General features: G+C 44.6%; 1 protein-coding gene and 1 long non-coding RNA gene across 7 annotated transcripts in view; one reads left to right on the top strand and one right to left on the bottom strand.

Annotated features, from left to right (window-relative positions):
- LOC112563892 (receptor expression-enhancing protein 1-like) overlaps window positions 1–17,777 on the bottom strand; it is a 34,518-nt gene that overhangs the window by 13,150 nt on the left and 3,591 nt on the right. For 5 of the 6 annotated variants that reach the window (XM_025238345.1, XM_025238346.1, XM_025238348.1 and 2 more), the window contains exon 2: window positions 16,579–16,651. The exons of the other annotated variant lie outside the window; for it this stretch is intronic. In XM_025238345.1, coding sequence (XP_025094130.1) covers window positions 16,579–16,651 — 73 coding nt within the window. The remainder of the gene's footprint in view (window positions 1–16,578; window positions 16,652–17,777) is intronic. 6 annotated transcript variants of the gene reach the window in all.
- Window positions 456–9,552, top strand: LOC112563897. Its single transcript, XR_003099137.1, has 2 exons — window positions 456–2,089; window positions 5,729–9,552. It is a non-coding gene; the product is annotated as an uncharacterized LOC112563897 (long non-coding RNA).

The following is a 17,777-nucleotide window of genomic DNA, read 5'->3' as shown; positions in this document are numbered from 1 at the left end:
TTCTGCCTGAGTGACACAGCTTTACTTTCAAACACATACTAAAGAGATAAAATCTACAGCTGGTTAATTGTCTATTACTGCCTCAGAAAGGGGCAGGGTGTCTTGATTACCTCCCTTATCATATTGTTTCAGTAAGGTCTTTTAGACCAGACTTAATTGAGTAGGCTCAGGCCCATGACTGATGGAAGGTAACACATCATGTGCAAACATTTGCATTTTATATTCGCACAAAAAGAAATATCTACCTACACATAAAGTAGAGTGAAATGAAGTCAATAAAGCCAAGAATGTTTCGCTCAAACAAGAGGTTAGCTCATGGGTACTCAAAAACAATGCTAACAAAATGTGTACGTAAGTGTATATAACATACTGTTGCATATAGCTTGATCAAAGGGCTAGATTTCGCAGTTTAATAAGAATTAAGTGTTTGTGCATGACTAAATGGAGGTAAACAATGGAAGCAGCATACAAAGACCAAGGCTATCAGTGTAAATAGCCTTGCCTGCTCATGTGTACACAAATACAGCACTAACATGCTAATAGCTAAATGTTGGTGTTTAACAAAAGGAAATCACTAAGATTGTGCATTAACATACATTCATAAAAATTGCAGGTAATAATATTACAAAAGGAATATACTTAAAACATTTAACAATGTTTGTGACCTTGCATACAATTACTTATGCATGACATTCATTCTTAAAAAAGTGTCACAAGAATACAAAAGTTGAGTCTTTTCTGCCAGTCTTAATGAAAACAATCTGTCAATCTTAATTTCAAAACACTGATCTCCCACCCCTTGACTATTCCATACAAAACCAAACTCATATTTGTAAAGAAAAATAATCACATAATGTAACATGTAACCTTATTGTCACGGTGTAAATTAAGTAACATCATCCTTTTGACCTGCAAAAAAAAAAAGTTTCTGCCCGAGTGACTCAACCATGCTTTCAAACACATTAAAGGGATAAAATCTAAAGCTGGTTAACTTTCTACTACTGCCTCGGGCCTTGATTACCTCCCTTACTATGCTTGTTTGGGTAAAAGGGTGTGTGGGTTTTTTTTTAAAATGTTGTTGAGCATTTTTTGCTCTCATAATAAACATATATCCATCTTCTTCCCTCTCAGATTTGTTCAAGTGTTGTAATACAGACCATAAGATTCCACACCCCCACCCCTTTCCCTTGAGATTTGCCAAACACCTATTTGTCATCTATAAAGCTTGGATAAAATACATTTGCATGCGTTTCCTCTTTTATTAAAAGAACTAGTTACCAGATGATGCTCTGAGCTGCATACTGAGTATTGGCATAACCCATGGACATGCCATAAACTAATTATTGCTTAGTACACTATGATCATACAACAATTAAAGTACTTTGTTTTCCCTTGTGGTTCGTGTTATCTTTGATACTCAAGAGCTTATGGATAACATAAAATTCTCTAACCAGATGACGCTTTCCCGAAGTGAGTGGGTGGCTTGTTTGTTTTTTTTTTTTTTTTTTGTTGTTTACTATCTCTCCCGCTCTTACACACATAAGACAGACTGCGCACTTCTGCCTGAAAGGTCGCAAGCAGAGCGATGTGAGAAGGAACACAAGGTGGAGAATTGGGAGACGGTCCCCGAGAAGAGAACAAAACAACGACAAGCTCGCGCGTCTCCCAGTGCCCGCCTTATCTCGCCACGGAGTGTCGCTCCTTGCCCCCGAGCACCGTTGTTTGCTACATCGCCAGCGGCACACACACACCTTGCAATCAGTCGGCCAAATAAGTACACAGGTAGGTGCGAGCTTGCCAACTGGAATGCCGTCTCTTTGTTTCACCCACCATTGCCGAGCACACCGCGCCAGGTCCTGAGCGAGGAGACGCACAAAGAGGGAAGGGAGGGTTAGCGGACGACATCGGCCTGTGTCGTCATCTAGCGTGGCAAATGATGATGAAGGTCTCATTGTCTCACATCTCATCTTCCTTGACACTCGTGCAGTGTGCGGCCGTGTCAGGGTTGTTGTCACCTCCGGTCTACGTTGCCTATCACGTGATATGCAAATGCAGGTCATAAACGTAAAACGTCGCTCGGTGTTTACAGGTGAGGTTCCGGTTGGTCTGTGTTTAAATCTCATTGTTATTTTCAATAGAAGTGCACCTTAGCTAGTCTGGATGTGCCCTCTGAAGGACAAACATTCGCAAACAACAGTTGAAAAGCTACGCATCAGTATTCTTAGTAGTTATTCTCGCTGCGTGCGTCATGGAGACTAGCACTGTGACATAGCGTCCTCATTCATCTTCCGTTTCACACCTGGCTCAGACAACACACCTCCCCTCCTCACCTGCACACAAAGTCGTCGCGTGTATGGGCACGCACACATCAGACACTCGCGCTTACACTGGAGACTGCACTGCAGACGCGTTCTCCGCACCCATTCCGCCAAATAAAAATAACAGCTGTGGTGCTAAATGCTAATGTATGCAAAGTTCGCGCCCATAAAGGAAGATTGAATCTGAATGGTAATCACCAGGGCGTCTAGCCCACCCTGCGATCACCAGCACCTCCACCTCGCTGCACCCCTTGCCCACCCCGCTACCAGTGCTGTGAGAGCATCACCAAGCGCCAGCTTACACAGCACGTCGTGACGGCGACCAGCATTAGCAAACCTAATGCCGTCTCTCCACGTGGCCCATCTCATCCCCCGGCCCCGGCTTTTGTTTTTAATCTTATCCCTCACGGACAGGGAGCGTCACGCCGCATGCGGGTCAAATCGACAAAGAGATTGTGCCTGCGGTCTCTCCCCTGTCCTTGCATGTCTAGTGGGCCGTTATCTCCAGTCCGAGGTAGGCATGGTCCACAACAACCGACTGCTGCTGTCAGACTGTCACTTGTCTATATATTTAAACTGTCTCACGAACTCTGTGTGTGTGTGTGCACGCGTGCGTCACTCTTTCTTCGCCTCGTGGACGATGACAGGGCACAGCATGCAAGCACACACTGCTGGCGAAAGCAGCTTCTAGCAGCGGCTGACGGCCCTCGAGGGAAACCTTCAGTTACTGTTCTGTCAACACCAGAATTATCGTCTGTCCCTCGGAAACTAAACGGAGGGAGAGTGTGTGGGTGGGAAGAGGGGAAAGAGATAAAGACAGCTTGATTGTTAGCCCCCATTACCACGATTCTCTTCCCAGCCTTCACTTCTCACTCCCCCCCCCCCCCCCCCCCACTAAAAAATCGAGACTCGAAGTCCAGCTATGGCGAGACTGAACCTAATAAAGAACGGTGCAATGCGATAACCCAGGTCCATAACACTGTAGCTGTTAAACTGTCAATCGGAACAAAAGCCATAAATTTCGCACGTCCTTCCGCATTGCCGTTACTGCGACACAGGGAGGAGAAGGAGGGCTGCTTGCCTGCTCTGCCCACTGCACAGCTTTAGAACAGAATCGCTGTGCCAGAGACACGCCGCAGGGGATGCCAGAGAACTGCGAGGTGGAGGGAAGCTGATCGAGGCAATACTAATAGGATGCTCAGAAAACAAAATGTCTATTGTCGCTTTAATGGGCAGACTGTTCCGATCCTAAGCGCGAGTCGGGACTGCTACACTTCCGAATCGTATCGTTAAACACGTGGTCGGAGGATGGGGGAGAGGTGGTGGAAGGAGATGAACTAGTCTTGAACTTGGCACCCGGAGTCGAAGGTTTGTCTCGTGCCACCCGGACCGGGTTCCTCTCACCCACAGTCGCGTGTGTCTGAAGGATCTTCTCCCAGCGTGCTCTCCTACCTCTCTCAAGTGTGCGGGGGAAACTGCTGCAAGTTCACATTCTCTCTGACATGTGCAGGCACTCAGGGGTGTTGCTGGCAACTATTCTTACTAGCAACTGTCCTTTTGTAGGTATGTGTTCCGAGACCGGCATGTGCCAGCCTGGGCCACATGTTCTGCTAACATCAGACAACAGGGGAACGAGGAGGTGGGTTGTGGGGGAGACACGTCTGTGCGAGACACAACGCACGAGCCAAGGTCATAGCGACACAGTCTGATGAGGTGCTTGAGGTCGCAAGACTCCCGCTCCCTCACCATCCAAGCTCCACCACCTTCTACCTTGGCTGCACTGCCACCATCGTCAGCTTTTGTTTTTGGTGGAGGTCGGGGGAAACGCGATAAAAGTGACGTGCTGTGAACAAGTTGACAGTGGCGAGGTGCTTGTCTCAGAGAGCCAGTACCATGCTGACAACATGGTGCCCCACCCTCTCCTCTCACCCCTCGTACGTGCCTCGCCTTGTCCTGATTTCTAACCCTTTCCCCGCTTCCGGAGCATCTCTGACTACAACCAGCACCATGGGGACGTTCCTCAGCATCGACCGAGTTCCGTCTGTCAAGAGAGGGGGCGGAGTTTACCGGCACATAGGCTGTTGTTCACTCCTGGAGACGAAACGCCGGCCGCCGAGCTATGGTTTCCAAGCGAGGATTCGGCAGCTGTTACAAAAAAGAGAGGGGGTGGGGATACACACCAGGCTTTTGTGAAAATAATTTTACATTGGAGGCTATTGAGCGGTTGTACTCCTTGACGCTGAAGGCACTCTCCAGTAGTAGAAACCCAGCAGTGGTGGTGAAAACACGCAGGAGCCTGTGAATGTAAAGATGCCGTCTCTGGCATCAGACTACATGTAACGTGGGTCCTGTGTCGACAGACAAGAAACACGTGCACTGGTCAGAGTCGCCTCCAGTCGGTCTGTGAACTGTAAACGTTTCTACTCTTCTTCCGCCACTTAAACCTGCTGTCGTCAAACACGGCAGTCCTGTGCTCTCACCTGGAGAGTTAAAATCGCGGGCCGGTGGACGAAAGACTGCTACTTATTTTTTCAATAGGCTATTTCATTCTCTCCCCAACCTCTCTCAGTTAAAAATGTTTAAAATGATTCATCCAAAAACGCAGAGCCCTCTGGTTCAGACAAGTACAGTCGTGTGAAGTGTGACATGTGAATGACATATTACTAATTATAAAATTTGAAGACCACAAGCATCACCCCATATATCAGCGGTTCTCAACCTTTTACATGTGACGCCCCCCTGACGAACAAAGGTACGTCCGCGCGCCCCCTTTAGCCAGCAATGTAAGCTAATTTCACTAATACTGGTATAAGAAACTTAAAAAAAATGACCACCTTCGCGCCCCCCTTGTAAGCACAGGTTGAGAACCGCTGCCATATATGCTAGTGCACCCATCATGCACATTACACTAAAATCAATCTGATTAAAAAATTTTAACCATGAGCTGAAATGGAATGCAAATGGGCAATAAAAGTAGCATCTCATACATAACCAAAAAAACAGGCATAGTAGAACTGTACAATAATGTGTAAACAATTCTCATCAGAATTGACCTTCCTTGAATAATGTGTTAAACTTAAGTTAAAAAGTGATTCTAGTGTTTGGATGCAGAAACAGTGTCTTGTTATTTATTTTTTAGGAATAAGTATTTATTGTGATGTTTATTGTAATTACAATCTTTCTTTGTTGATGTATATCAATATTTTTTGATATTTTAAATTTTGCAGAAATTGCATTTTTAGGTGAATATGTCAGACTGTTAACATCTTTAGGATAAAAAATCACGATCAAATTTTTAGCAGTAATGCATTTTTAGCAGTAATGCAAGCTATTTCTTTTATTATTCATTGTATTTTACTATCAATAGTTTCTCAATAGCACAGCCAGTATAATTGTTGCTTTTTTTACAGCTGCCAGCTGCAAAAAATCCAAGGAAGAATGATTTTCATGCATGCACACACACAATATGAAAACTCTTAGCTCAGTTTAGTTCTTTCTTTCAATCTTTATATTTACTATTAACCTGTTTTTGTTTTTAATAATGGCATTACAGTGTGCATTTATATGCTGTCTCACCAGTAAATATCCATTGAAAGTGGAGAAACATCTGCCAAACCTCAAAATAACACAAACTGTTAAAAAAATTTTCATCGCTAAATAAATTTTGCCTTGACAAAAACATTAGCAATGCCTGGTAAAATCTGATCACTAAACTTCGACCTCGGTGATTCATTAAACCTAACCATACTGGTCATGTGCTATTCGTTTTCATCTAGACTTTGAAGGTTCCCCATATGCAGAACTTGTTCATAAACAAGTATTTCTTGTTCATAAACAAGTATTTATTAATATTTTAAATTTAGTGGAGAAATTGTGTTTTACATTGGTGAACGAGCACGAGCAGCTGAGGCTATATCACGGCAAAGCTTCAAGCGCAGTAAACAAATTTATGGAGCACGAGCTGACATACATTGTTAGGCGAATATGAGATTGTAAACATATGGAAAAAGAACCAAACCAATTTATGACATCAGAAAATTTAACAAAGAAAAAAAGGAAATTGGGAAAGAAAAAAAATGTTTATACGGACAACGAATCACACATTGCCGAAAATAGTCATCATCTGCTATGAACTTTCACAAAACACATCAGATACTGCATTATGGTTGAGATACTTGAGATACCCGAAAGATGCAAGGTGGTCGGTCACAATAATGCATGTACCATCTTACTACTGTTAGCACAATAGTGTTGCTTGTTCATGGCATCAGCCCTACATACAGGTCTCGAAACCGAGAACGATGACAACCGTCTGCCCAGACCCTCCCTCATCTGCTTGCAGGCATGTCTGCAGCATTCGATAATGTCAGGTAAATACATAATGTATAAATGATACGGCTGCGCTGACACTGTACAGCGAACCAGAAAATAATGCTGTCAGGGGAAATTTCCCTTTGTTTGCAAAATGACATTTAATTTCTGTGAAACTGAAATACAACCCCGTCTGAGATATAATGTTTCGTATTCCACAAGAATAGTTCTCAAAACACAATACAGCAGGCTTGAGTAGGGATCCACCTGCCTCTTGAATCACTGGAACACAAACAAGTATGTAACCGTTGCAAATAAATAAACAAACCCGATCTAGATGAAATGCCATCAGCATTATTATAATTCCTGAGGAGATCGAGATGACACAAACAGAACTTAGGTCACAGAAATGTAAGTGGGAAACAAAACGTGAAATTTCTCTGTGGCTTCTCTGCGTGCTCTCGTAAGCCACTATCAGACGCAGTGTTTGAGACGGTCCCCAGCCTAGGCCGCCCACTGAAGGTCGTGAGAGGGAGTGGGGATGGGGTGGCACGGCATTGATCTTGGTGTCGGGGCCAGGAGGACAATGACAAGCTATTGTGGCGGCTACCAGCCCCAGCTCTAGTCTCCCTGCCATGCACGCCAAGTCAGGCCGCGCGAATTAGCAGCCACCTGTAGATGGTGTGGACTCCAGTTCCACCTCCCGCTAGATTCTCTCTGGGGTTACTAGCACACAATACCAAGGTGACGGTCTCGCACTGAACGTTGACCTCTGACAGCAAACAGCCCCCCCACTCCAGGCTACCGGAGCTGTAAAGAACGGGGCTTCTAACCATCAAGTTATTTGTACCCTGCGCAGGATCCCCCTTCCAGGTCCCCCCTCCTACAGCTACTTACCTTTCAAGGTGTGAATACCAGTGATAACATGGGGTAAGTGGCACACCACTGTCAATCTAGTTGGATTGACAAGCTACCACATCAACAGACGCGAAATAAGGCAGGAGACCAAAGGCCTGGAAAGTACCATACCCATGTGAAAAGCTGTGAAACCTCCCTTCTCTAGCTGTGTTTATTTACATCAACACACAACGATCAATATTCATCATCGTCAACGAGGTGTGCTCACCGCCAGGTAACAATCTCCTCATTACTTACACCATTGCTGTTTATACTATCTAGAGCACATGCTGTAAGCTGTATCGGCCTGTCCTGGCAACACCCAACTAGCCAGTGAAGTGCACGAGCAATTCCAGCCAATATTGTTTTACAAGATATTATTACGCTACACCTGTTCTCTTATCTTTTTCTCTCAACCCCCTCCCTCGCCATTACGCCAACTAGAGAGCGAAGCGCGTGAAGAGTGGGGGAGGTGAGAGTGGCTGACCCCCAGGCCGTGCCACCTCCTACAGTCATGCACGCGCATAGTCCTTGGCCCTCGATCGAAGGACGGGGCATGCACGCCACTCACCAGCCTTCGCGTGCTCGACCCACGCCACTAAGAACGAGCTCTAACCCTTGGGGAGGGGAGTGGGAAGAAAAGAACCGCTAGGTGATGGAAGCTGTGGTGAGTGTCGGCTGTTTCCCCACTCAGCTCGGTATGAATGCTCGTGCTTGACACTGCAAGATACTTGCCATCAGTTGGGCAACGCCGACTAACCTACTAATACATCAGCAATGGCTACGGGAGAAGGGTGGTTTTATCTCAAAAGACGTCTATCATCGTTATCAATTGTCTGCCACTTTCTCATCAGCACCACCCCTCCACCCACCTACACACTACAGCTAAACTAGGTCACAGCCTGCTGCAGACTTTTCTGTTCACCCGCATCACTCAAATCGAGAGGGAGCGCATCGTTTGTCATCTAACGTAACAAACCTTGAAAAGAGGAGGGTAAAATCACAGCACCCACTTGTATAGTCTGCATTACTGGCAGGCGAATGCTGCAGCGGCAGGGTTTGTGACAGACCCTCGTCCCCACACAGAAGAGCCATGGAATGACCTCTGCCAAGACACCCCTCCCACACAAGCAGCGGTGTCATCGCTCTAATACCAGGATCTAAACAATAGGGCTGCGTCCGTTCCCTGGGCAACCTGCTTTTGGAGTCTGCCCGCCTGGTGAGGCAGGGAGCGCCAGTCGATGGACCTTCCCTAGCCCCCTGCTGTCTGCCTCACAGCTGACCCAATCGATGGCTGTGTTTGAGCCTGCAGATCGATCGGCCTTTTCACCAGGACACCCTCTTATCCCCTCCACCACCACAGAACGGATTCCTCCTTCAATCTCCGCGCTACTGGAACCTTCGGCCGGATCTGTTTTGATCCCTCCCTCCCCCCAACCCTCGCCACTTTCTGGAGACTACCGGTCTCTTCCCTCCTTCTCTCCCCAGTCTTTCCCTTCTATCAATCGACACAGCACGACTCTGAAATCGCACCAGAAAAAAAGCAAGAACAAATCTTCAAGAGGATCCCCCAACCTCCTACCTGCTACGCAAACACCCCACCTCCAGTCTCAGTAAGTCGTAGAACCAGAAGCTGGGCAGGACAGAGGAAAAGAGCAAGTCGCTGGCAGTTGTCCAAGCAACAGTACATACTGTAAACAAACCTGGCCGCGGTGCTGGCCTCATGCCTGTTGCCGCCTTGTGGGAGAAGTCTGGGGGATGGTCCCTGGCCAAGAAGAAAGAGACAACTAGGGCACTGACTCATCGTGCTGTAGGCTGCCACCTCAGTGCCCCTTGCCACCTCTCCCGCGTAGCTGCTTCTCGGGGTCCGTTTCAAAATCGCTGGCTGCTCCAAAAACTGCCATTTCCTTCGCGATCGCAACAGGCTTTACAGCGGAGGTTCTCAACCTTTTTCGTGACTGTACCCCAAAAGGGTGAAGGTATGTCCGCGGTTACCTCTCGCGCATTAAAGTTCTTATTTTCATAATGGCGTGTGCTTATTTAGGTCGCTGCGTGCCCCTGCGTGACCCCCTCAGGGTACCACCGGTTAAAAAACGAGCTTAAGAGGATTCATCATCATGGCGCGAACGTTACCCCCTTCTTCTCTTTCTCCTTTCTTACTCATACGCTTTGGAAAATGCATGTGTATAGAGTTTTCAACCACGCCGACAATCCCGACCTCTGCTCCACCAACCCTGACAACTCCCAACCAGCATTTCTACACGAGACCAAGCACGGAACGAGAGGGAGGGGGTATAGACAAGTAGCCATTATAAAAAAAAAAAAAAACCTTTCGGGCTTTCCTCCCGTATCCTCCATTAGCCATGTGGCTTCTCTTATGCAAAACCGTGACCTTGACTGGGCGTGACGAAGCTTCTTGCTTCCCCCTCGACATCCGCTTTCCACGTCAACAGTTGCCAACGTGGTATCATCAGCCACATACCTACAGTGACATTTCTCATCTCACCTCATTGCTCCAGTGATGTCATTCACCCAACAAATGTAAACAGTGTAGAACTAATTATTTAACCGCTACTCAGACATCATTTACACAGTAGGAGCCAAGATCAGCGTCAAACGGCCCACAAATTAGAAAAAAGGAGGGGGGGGGAAAACAGCCAATGATGTATTATTTTTGTTTCAACTCTTTACAATTTATCATCTTTGTTAGGAATTTGAACACTGTTCTTCCAATGAAGGTAATCTGTTAATTTCTATTTGGGAATAAACCATTGTCTTTAGTTACTATTAAAATAATAAAATGTCATACATTCACTCCCCCCTACCCCTACAAGAAGCTAGCAGTGGCAGCCACAACTACTTAGACTCTAATGTTCAGTGGTTAAAGATGGAGAAAATAGACTGAACTAAAGAAAATTATTTCAAGACTGGTGTTTTACAAGGAACCAGCAACCAAGGCTTGATCACAGATGCCACAAAAGAGCAGTGTGCCCAAGACGAGATCTCAACCCGGAGAAGCCAACCTTCACTGTATTGGTGACATGTGCTAACCTTTATGCCACTGGACTGCCCAAGACAGCCAACCTTCACTGTATTGGTGACAGGCGCTAACCCTTATGCCACTGGACTGCCCAAGACAAATGAAAGGATCAACTGGCCAAGCACCTTGCTAAATAACAAGTTTTTTTTATGCATATTATGCCTTTCTTTTCATTGTCACCACCACTACATGCCTCTGCTCTCTCAGGCTGCAGAACTTTACAGAAGTCAAGGCATTCATTAGCTTTAACATACAGTAACTTTGCCCCCCCCACCCCGAAATCCCCATCAAAACTACACAAACTGCATATTTGAATATGTATCTGCTCACAACTCGAACAAACAGGAGTTTTAAAAAGAACACCGACAAGGATACTATTACTAATGCAAAAACATCGGGGTAAACAAGTCTGCAATCATGAGCTCAGACATTATTGCTATTCGTGGTTGTGCAAAAACAGACTTTATTGCCTGCATACTGTAATTTGATACTAAGCAATGCAGTGACGTTAATTTCCCCCAAAGTATCATTCATAAAATGATGCTATGTGCAGTGGATTAGAATAAGCTCATATATTACAAACACCCAGAAGTCATGAATTATTCAATAAATACAGGACTCCTATACAAATTATATCATGCAAGTTAGTTTAAAATAGTCCCTGACAAAGTTTTTGAGCGGATGAGGTATACAGGTTTCTACAAGTAGTGACGGACCACATCAACATAAAAGTTTATCCCAAGTACTTTCTTAGACCTTTTGTTTTTTAAAGCTGTAAATTTTAAAATAGTGAAATCTGTGTAGAGGACTGGAAATATGAAATACTCTGGCAGGAAGCTGTAACACTGAGTCACTTCCATGTAACTGCACAGTTAACTTCAAGTTCAACGGGCTGTTACCAGCTGTGACGGTTTAGAAAAGACATTTATCTGGTGAGTGCACATGAATATGTCATTTCTCACTTTGTCCTCAAACACCACTGCCAGCCTACTGTCAGTTTAAAATCTTACTTCACATGAGATGGTAGCACACCAACAGCAGTGTTCCACACAAAGAGTTCACCAAACGACAGTAATCTTTCATCATTTAAAAGTACAATTTCAAAGAAGCCACTACTAAAAAGCAATTTATTGTCATCTAACATTTTAATATGGTCAGTACCAGAACAGCAATGATAATTGCACTTTGTAATTTCCTCATAAGCATTTGCCATTTTTTTTTTTTTTTTTTGGGAGGGGGGGGAGGCGATGGAAGGCAGAGTAACCACACTTATTTCTTGTTTTGATAAAAATGGTATCCGTGTATATGATGTTTAGAAATGTGAGGATTGTGTTGTCTGGCGAGATTACCTCTTCCTCTCACACAAAATTTCCAGCCCCGTTGCAAAAGCCAAGAAGTGAAAGATAGACCACAAACGACCTAGGTCGTGGGAAGTCAAATGATTGATTGCACATGCAATATATGGCTACAATTTGCGCCAGTCGCCCATTTTCACAAAAGATAATTTGGACTCCACCAACACCCTGCGCAATGAAAATCCAGTACGAGTATTGTCGCTGCTGCTTTCCCTAACAAGAAAAAAACCGCTCGCGCACAAGCTTTGAAAGAGTGTTAAAAAAAGGGTTAACGAAGTTCCATGTTGCAATGAAAATGCTGAAAAATACAGCACATCTTGCATAATGCGCCATCCGAAAGCAAAACTCTGGGGGTCAGGAAACGACCTCCACTGCACTACCAGCTTTGGAGCGTTCCTCAATATCTGCACAGTCGTCGAAAGAAGAAGAAATCGTGTAATACCATCGATAGATATCATCTAACTAGTTATCGTTATCCAACAAAATAAAGTAAGGATAATTATAAGTCTACACGCGGTGCTGTAAAATCATTGTACTAGATTGCACCGGCCGCTCGAGCGCGCGCGCGCGCACACACACACAAACATGAGGACGGGCCACGATAGTAAAAGGGCAAAGGTCATGTCAGTCTCAGGGTGTAGACAGGCAGCGCGCGGTGACGACACAGCACACAGCCAGGTGGAGGGTTGCACGGTCCTACATCATGCCCACTTGACGCGTCTCCAGAACAAAGGAGACAGGTGACACTCCGCTGGAGGTTTCACATTCGGTGTCAACTTTAAAAAATTATTTTCTCTTGAAAACAGAGTACACAGCCATGTGACCAGTCCGTACTGTTCTGTCACAAACGACAGAACATTAAACGATCTTCCTTCCCAAGATGTGAAGGCTTGTTCATGCAACTATGTCCATATCATCTGTGTCCCTGCTTATGTCTATGTGCTTTAATATACATGCAGCTAGACGTAGCTTACGATAGGGTAGCGTATGTTCAAGTACTTGACATTTTGGTCGAAGAAAGGACCCACACACACACAAAAGAAAGTGACGGCGATACCACCTAGCCCACGATGACCCTTGCTACTGTCCAAGTGTTTAGCAAAGGCGACCGTTTGGCCGAGCTGCAGCAGACGTTCGTTCTCAGGGTATTAACTTTCACACAACGTTCGCCTCTCGCCTTGACAACACACACCAACCTGCCATGTACCTGACAAGAGAACTCAGTTGGCATGGGGGTAATGGCAAGAAGGGTTTACATCAACAACAAAAAAGTCCCCGACAAAGACCTCGAGTACACAGTGCCCTTCTTCCCCCTGCCCCCAACCCCCACCATACAGCTACTCGCTCTCACCGACTTGAGACACTGTCCTACACTTTCTACAATCACGGCATTCATCCCGGGGAATAGCACTCCCGCCTACATATTGACAAAGCTCTAGCTTGCATTAGTGTGCGCGAGCTGGGTGCACGAAGAAAAGTATATGTTTACTAGGAAAGAAATTGACCAAATCTGTCCACCTTTTTTTTTTTGGGGGGGGGGGGAGAGAAAATGAGGTGAAAACATCAGAGGTCAAAGGAGGACCGACACGCCTTGCTGAGCCTGACAGTGACAAAGATGACGACCCAGACACGGTCTTTTCCATCACTCCTCCAACCCTCCCTCTTTGTCTGATCTCTGCTGCAGCGGAGTGATGGCGCCGTACGTAGCTTATCCTGCAGGCAACCAACACAAAAAAAAATCACCGGCAGTCACAAGAACAGCGGTAAACAAGTAAGAGGCTTGAAGCCAGTATCATACAATGTGTAGGTAAAAGACAGCTGCTACTCGTGTGACATGCCGCCAGGTAACAGGGTGACGTCATGCAGCACGCACGCTGTCGTAACCCTAGCGTGTACAGATCCATCCCTATCGTCGTCCCCGATAACCTCATTCTCACAGACATCTACAAGACCGTCCGTCTGCAAGCCACAGAGTTAGGAAGCGGCTGACCCAATGCTAGGGACAACCAGAGGCATGCCATTCAGCATACCTCTACTAATGACTGCCAGCCGCTGACATGGCGGTGTGGGGATTCTAACACGGCGAAAGTGGGTGACCGGGCTTTGCCAGTTACAAACCCATACAATGGACAGTCGTGAAACAAGTGAACTGGTACAGTCCTTCAGTTGTTTCAACAGAAAGTCACGCTTGCCCTTGTTTAGCATAGGGATAATCGGCTAGGTCAATGTAACAGTTACAAAACTGCATCTTATTTTCAAATAGCTTGGGGTTAGTTCCAGTGTCAGAGGACCAAAAACTCTGAGTCTTTCATTTGTGAAATACAAGTGGTAAGGGCTGCCGGTGAAACAGAGGTCAGAAATGTTACTTCCTTTCGAAAACTTGGACATGTCTTATGAACAATGGACAAGGTTGAAAGTTTTCCTAAAGGAAAATCAGGAAAACTTGGGGTGGGGTTGTCTTTAGGCTCCACTCCTAAACGGACATTTTTTTCATAAAGCTAAATGACAGAAACTGACTATATAATAATAAAGCAATAAAAAGTAAAAGTTACTAAAAACTTGTTTTGGTAATAGTCAATGCAGTGGCTTCATTTGAGACAGCATAAACAAGACTGGAAGTCAAAAATATTTTTATTCACATTCACATTCAAAGCAATTATCCCAAAACAATGTAATTGCAAGAACACAAACTAAAAGTAAAACTTCTGATGTCCTTAGAAGGCACACTCTCCTGTGGCCACTGGAATTGTTCCTACAACAAAAACAGAACAAATGTGCTCAGTAACATGAACTCCAACTAGTGATCAGTAAACAACTCCCATTACAAGAGCATAAGTTAAACGGGGCTGGTGAATTAATATATCAAATCTATTATAACTTTAGCACAACTGCCTGTCTGCTCTGCAATATCAACGCTACAGTGATGTTTTAATCAGTTAAAAAAAAAAAGCAAAACAATCTGACCATGAAAGATAATGGATAGAAATAGATTGGATTTATTTGCTGAGTGTGTCTGCTTGACTTGATGAACCTGTTCTCTTTGCTTTATCTATCTGAAGAATAGGATGATCCTAAGGCCTTAGCTCTTTTGTTCCTATGTTATAAATGTACATCGCTTAGGCTATATATGCACAGCATAAAAAAAATAACTTCAGCAATGCTCTTTGACTTAAGCATACCCAGCATGCTGTGATCACATCTTTATGTGAAGATATTCAAACAAAACATAAATCATTGTTTACTCATTGGTTTATCATAGCGACTTCAAATAAGAAAAGAAAAACCAACATCAAGTTGAGATTAACTTACTTCCACAGCTTTTAGGTGGCTAGCTTCATTATAACGCTGCAGGAGTCTTTTCCATATGTTCCATATTTGGGCTTAATGCGACCGATCTTGCAGAAACTCACACCACCTGTGTCAACTTTTTTTTACCAACATCATAATTAGTTTTTCTCCTCTTTCTTTTCATCCACACCCACCTCCTTGGATTCTTCATTCTGGCCTTCATGCCAGTTTCAACCATTATCTTGTCTCCAACTTCCAAGAGCAAAGTAGAAGTAGTAATTTTCCAACAGTGTCACAAAGCATACATGTTTTTGCTCTGCAACCATGGCAACTCGAGTTAAGATAGCCAAATGGAATATTTGGATCATAATGTGTTTGCCTAGCCTGAGCTCTGTTTTAAACATTGGAAAGCACCAGTAGGGAGGAGAGGGGAGGGAAAGTAGAGAGGTGTGGGGAAATGTTTCAAATACAAATTCCAGATTGTGGCACTTTTAAAATCTGGATTTCAGCTTTCCAGCACCTAATTTTCACTTTGCATTGGTTGTAGCCTAGGGAATGCAAGTGCACTCATTAAACTCCATAAGTGTTCTATTTTGAGGCTTCACTGTGTTTTCTCACCAGCTCTCTTGCTCGGTTAAAATGTATTCAGAGAGAAAAAAAGAAAGAACACTAAAAGTTTATCTAAAATAACAGGTTAAACAGGGCTAGTGAATTAATATATCAAAACTATTAAATATAACTTAACCTGGGCACAACAGCTGTGAAATATCAATGTTACAGTGATGTTTGATCAGATTTTTTTTTTTAAGTCATTACTTCTATGCCATTTTAGGTCTTAATTCAGTTATTTACACTATCATATTACTTTTACATACATTTTAGCTGCTCACTCATGATGCAATGCCCACAGTGAAAAATATTATACCACTTTCACTATTAACAAGCACATTACAAACACATTAACATTTTACAGTTCAGAGTTCCTTCTCATCTACAAGTCTAAATAGTTTTACAGATAAACATACTTCAGTGAACTGTAAACACAGGCGACAACAACTGATGTATTCTCATAAACATATTTTACTGTCTATATTAATGTTGCCAGGATGCTAAGCAGCAAAACATAAAACAAACATCCCCAGTGGTGACTCATTAATACGTTAAAACCCATTTTGCCTTCCTTGAACCTCTTGAAGATACCCACCACACCTTTTCAAGCCATGATCCCAAACTTTGGTGGGGGCGGTTAACAGTTCCCACAAGATGAGAGGTAGATGCCAAAAACAAATTTTGCATCATACAAAGTATCATACATGAAAAGCATCAGTCACCGCACAAGCGTGCACACACACACAATGTTCTTACTTACATATTCTTTGACATTCTTGGTCCTGACAGCTTTGTATGATGCGTAGGCTGGATAGAGGGTCCCAAACACCAATCTGCACACAGCATAAATGTAGGGGGCAATGACGACTTCCAGGGCCAGCAAGTAATCCCGTACAGCACTGGTGATTACCATTATAAGTCACTCACAAGTTTCTTTTAATCTTCCCAGCCCATGATGTACACACTTTGTTATCATGGCTGAATTTTTATTTGGTTATATCCTCTTGCTCCGCTGGTCCATGGGGGGAAAAACTTTATGCACAACTTGGTGTTCTGCACCTGGCATACATGACAATTTCTCCTCTGATGAAAAGTATTTTCATGATGCTGCCTCAAATGGAGATCAACTTTCACGTAGTTTTGACGAAAATTAAGTAGGTGCTAGTCTTTTTTTCCCCCATCAGAGGCTTTGCGTTGAAGTAGGTGCGGTTGGCAAACGGCTGTCCCCCCCATCGGACCGACTTGCACAGTGTTTTGAGACGACCCCTTGTCGACGGGAGGGTGGGACTACTTTTTCCCCCATGTATTCCTCACATTTCTAATGCACCCAGTCCTTCCGCACCAACCAGACAGCTAGCTTTCTAACTCGCTTGCTTTTCCATGGCCTGATTTTTTTTGGTACCCCAGCTGCCGCAGTTGTCCTCAATTTGCAATATTCGACTTTCACCTATGTGCACGACAGTAGGTATGTGAGCTGTAAGTGTGTGTGAGCGCGCCAGAGTGAGTAAATATATGCATACACAGATGATCGTAGCACGCTGCAAATGTTCTGAAGCTAGACACTCGACTAGAACAAGCTGTGCACCCCGAAGATCAGAAAAAGCTGGGCCGGCAAATGCAGGCAAGTCGAGGAGGGGCCTGAAGCAATCCCTCGAAGAGGTCGGACCACTGCGCTCCAGGTAAGCACTTGGAGGCCTATGTAAGAGACCCGTGCTGCCCAGCCTGCACCGCAAAATGTCAATCTGCGTATATACTGGAATGCTGGGAGTGAAAGGAATTGGAACACTGCCAGGGCCAGCATCTCCACCAAGCCTCATCTTTTGCCACCTCTGTCACATACTGCACTGCTATGGCGTCTCCTGCACTGTGCTACTATATATAAGCTAGGCTCAACAGGCACTGACTTGTGTGCTAAATGGCACGTAGACAAAAGATGCCAGAAAATTGCCCACTAGCCAT

This window comes from Pomacea canaliculata, linkage group LG5 (genome assembly GCF_003073045.1).
Source record: "Pomacea canaliculata isolate SZHN2017 linkage group LG5, ASM307304v1, whole genome shotgun sequence".
NCBI classification, from domain to species: Eukaryota; Metazoa; Mollusca; class Gastropoda; order Architaenioglossa; family Ampullariidae; genus Pomacea; species Pomacea canaliculata.
Note: the sequence above shows the minus strand (reverse complement) of the source record. Positions and strands in the feature narration are given on the sequence as shown.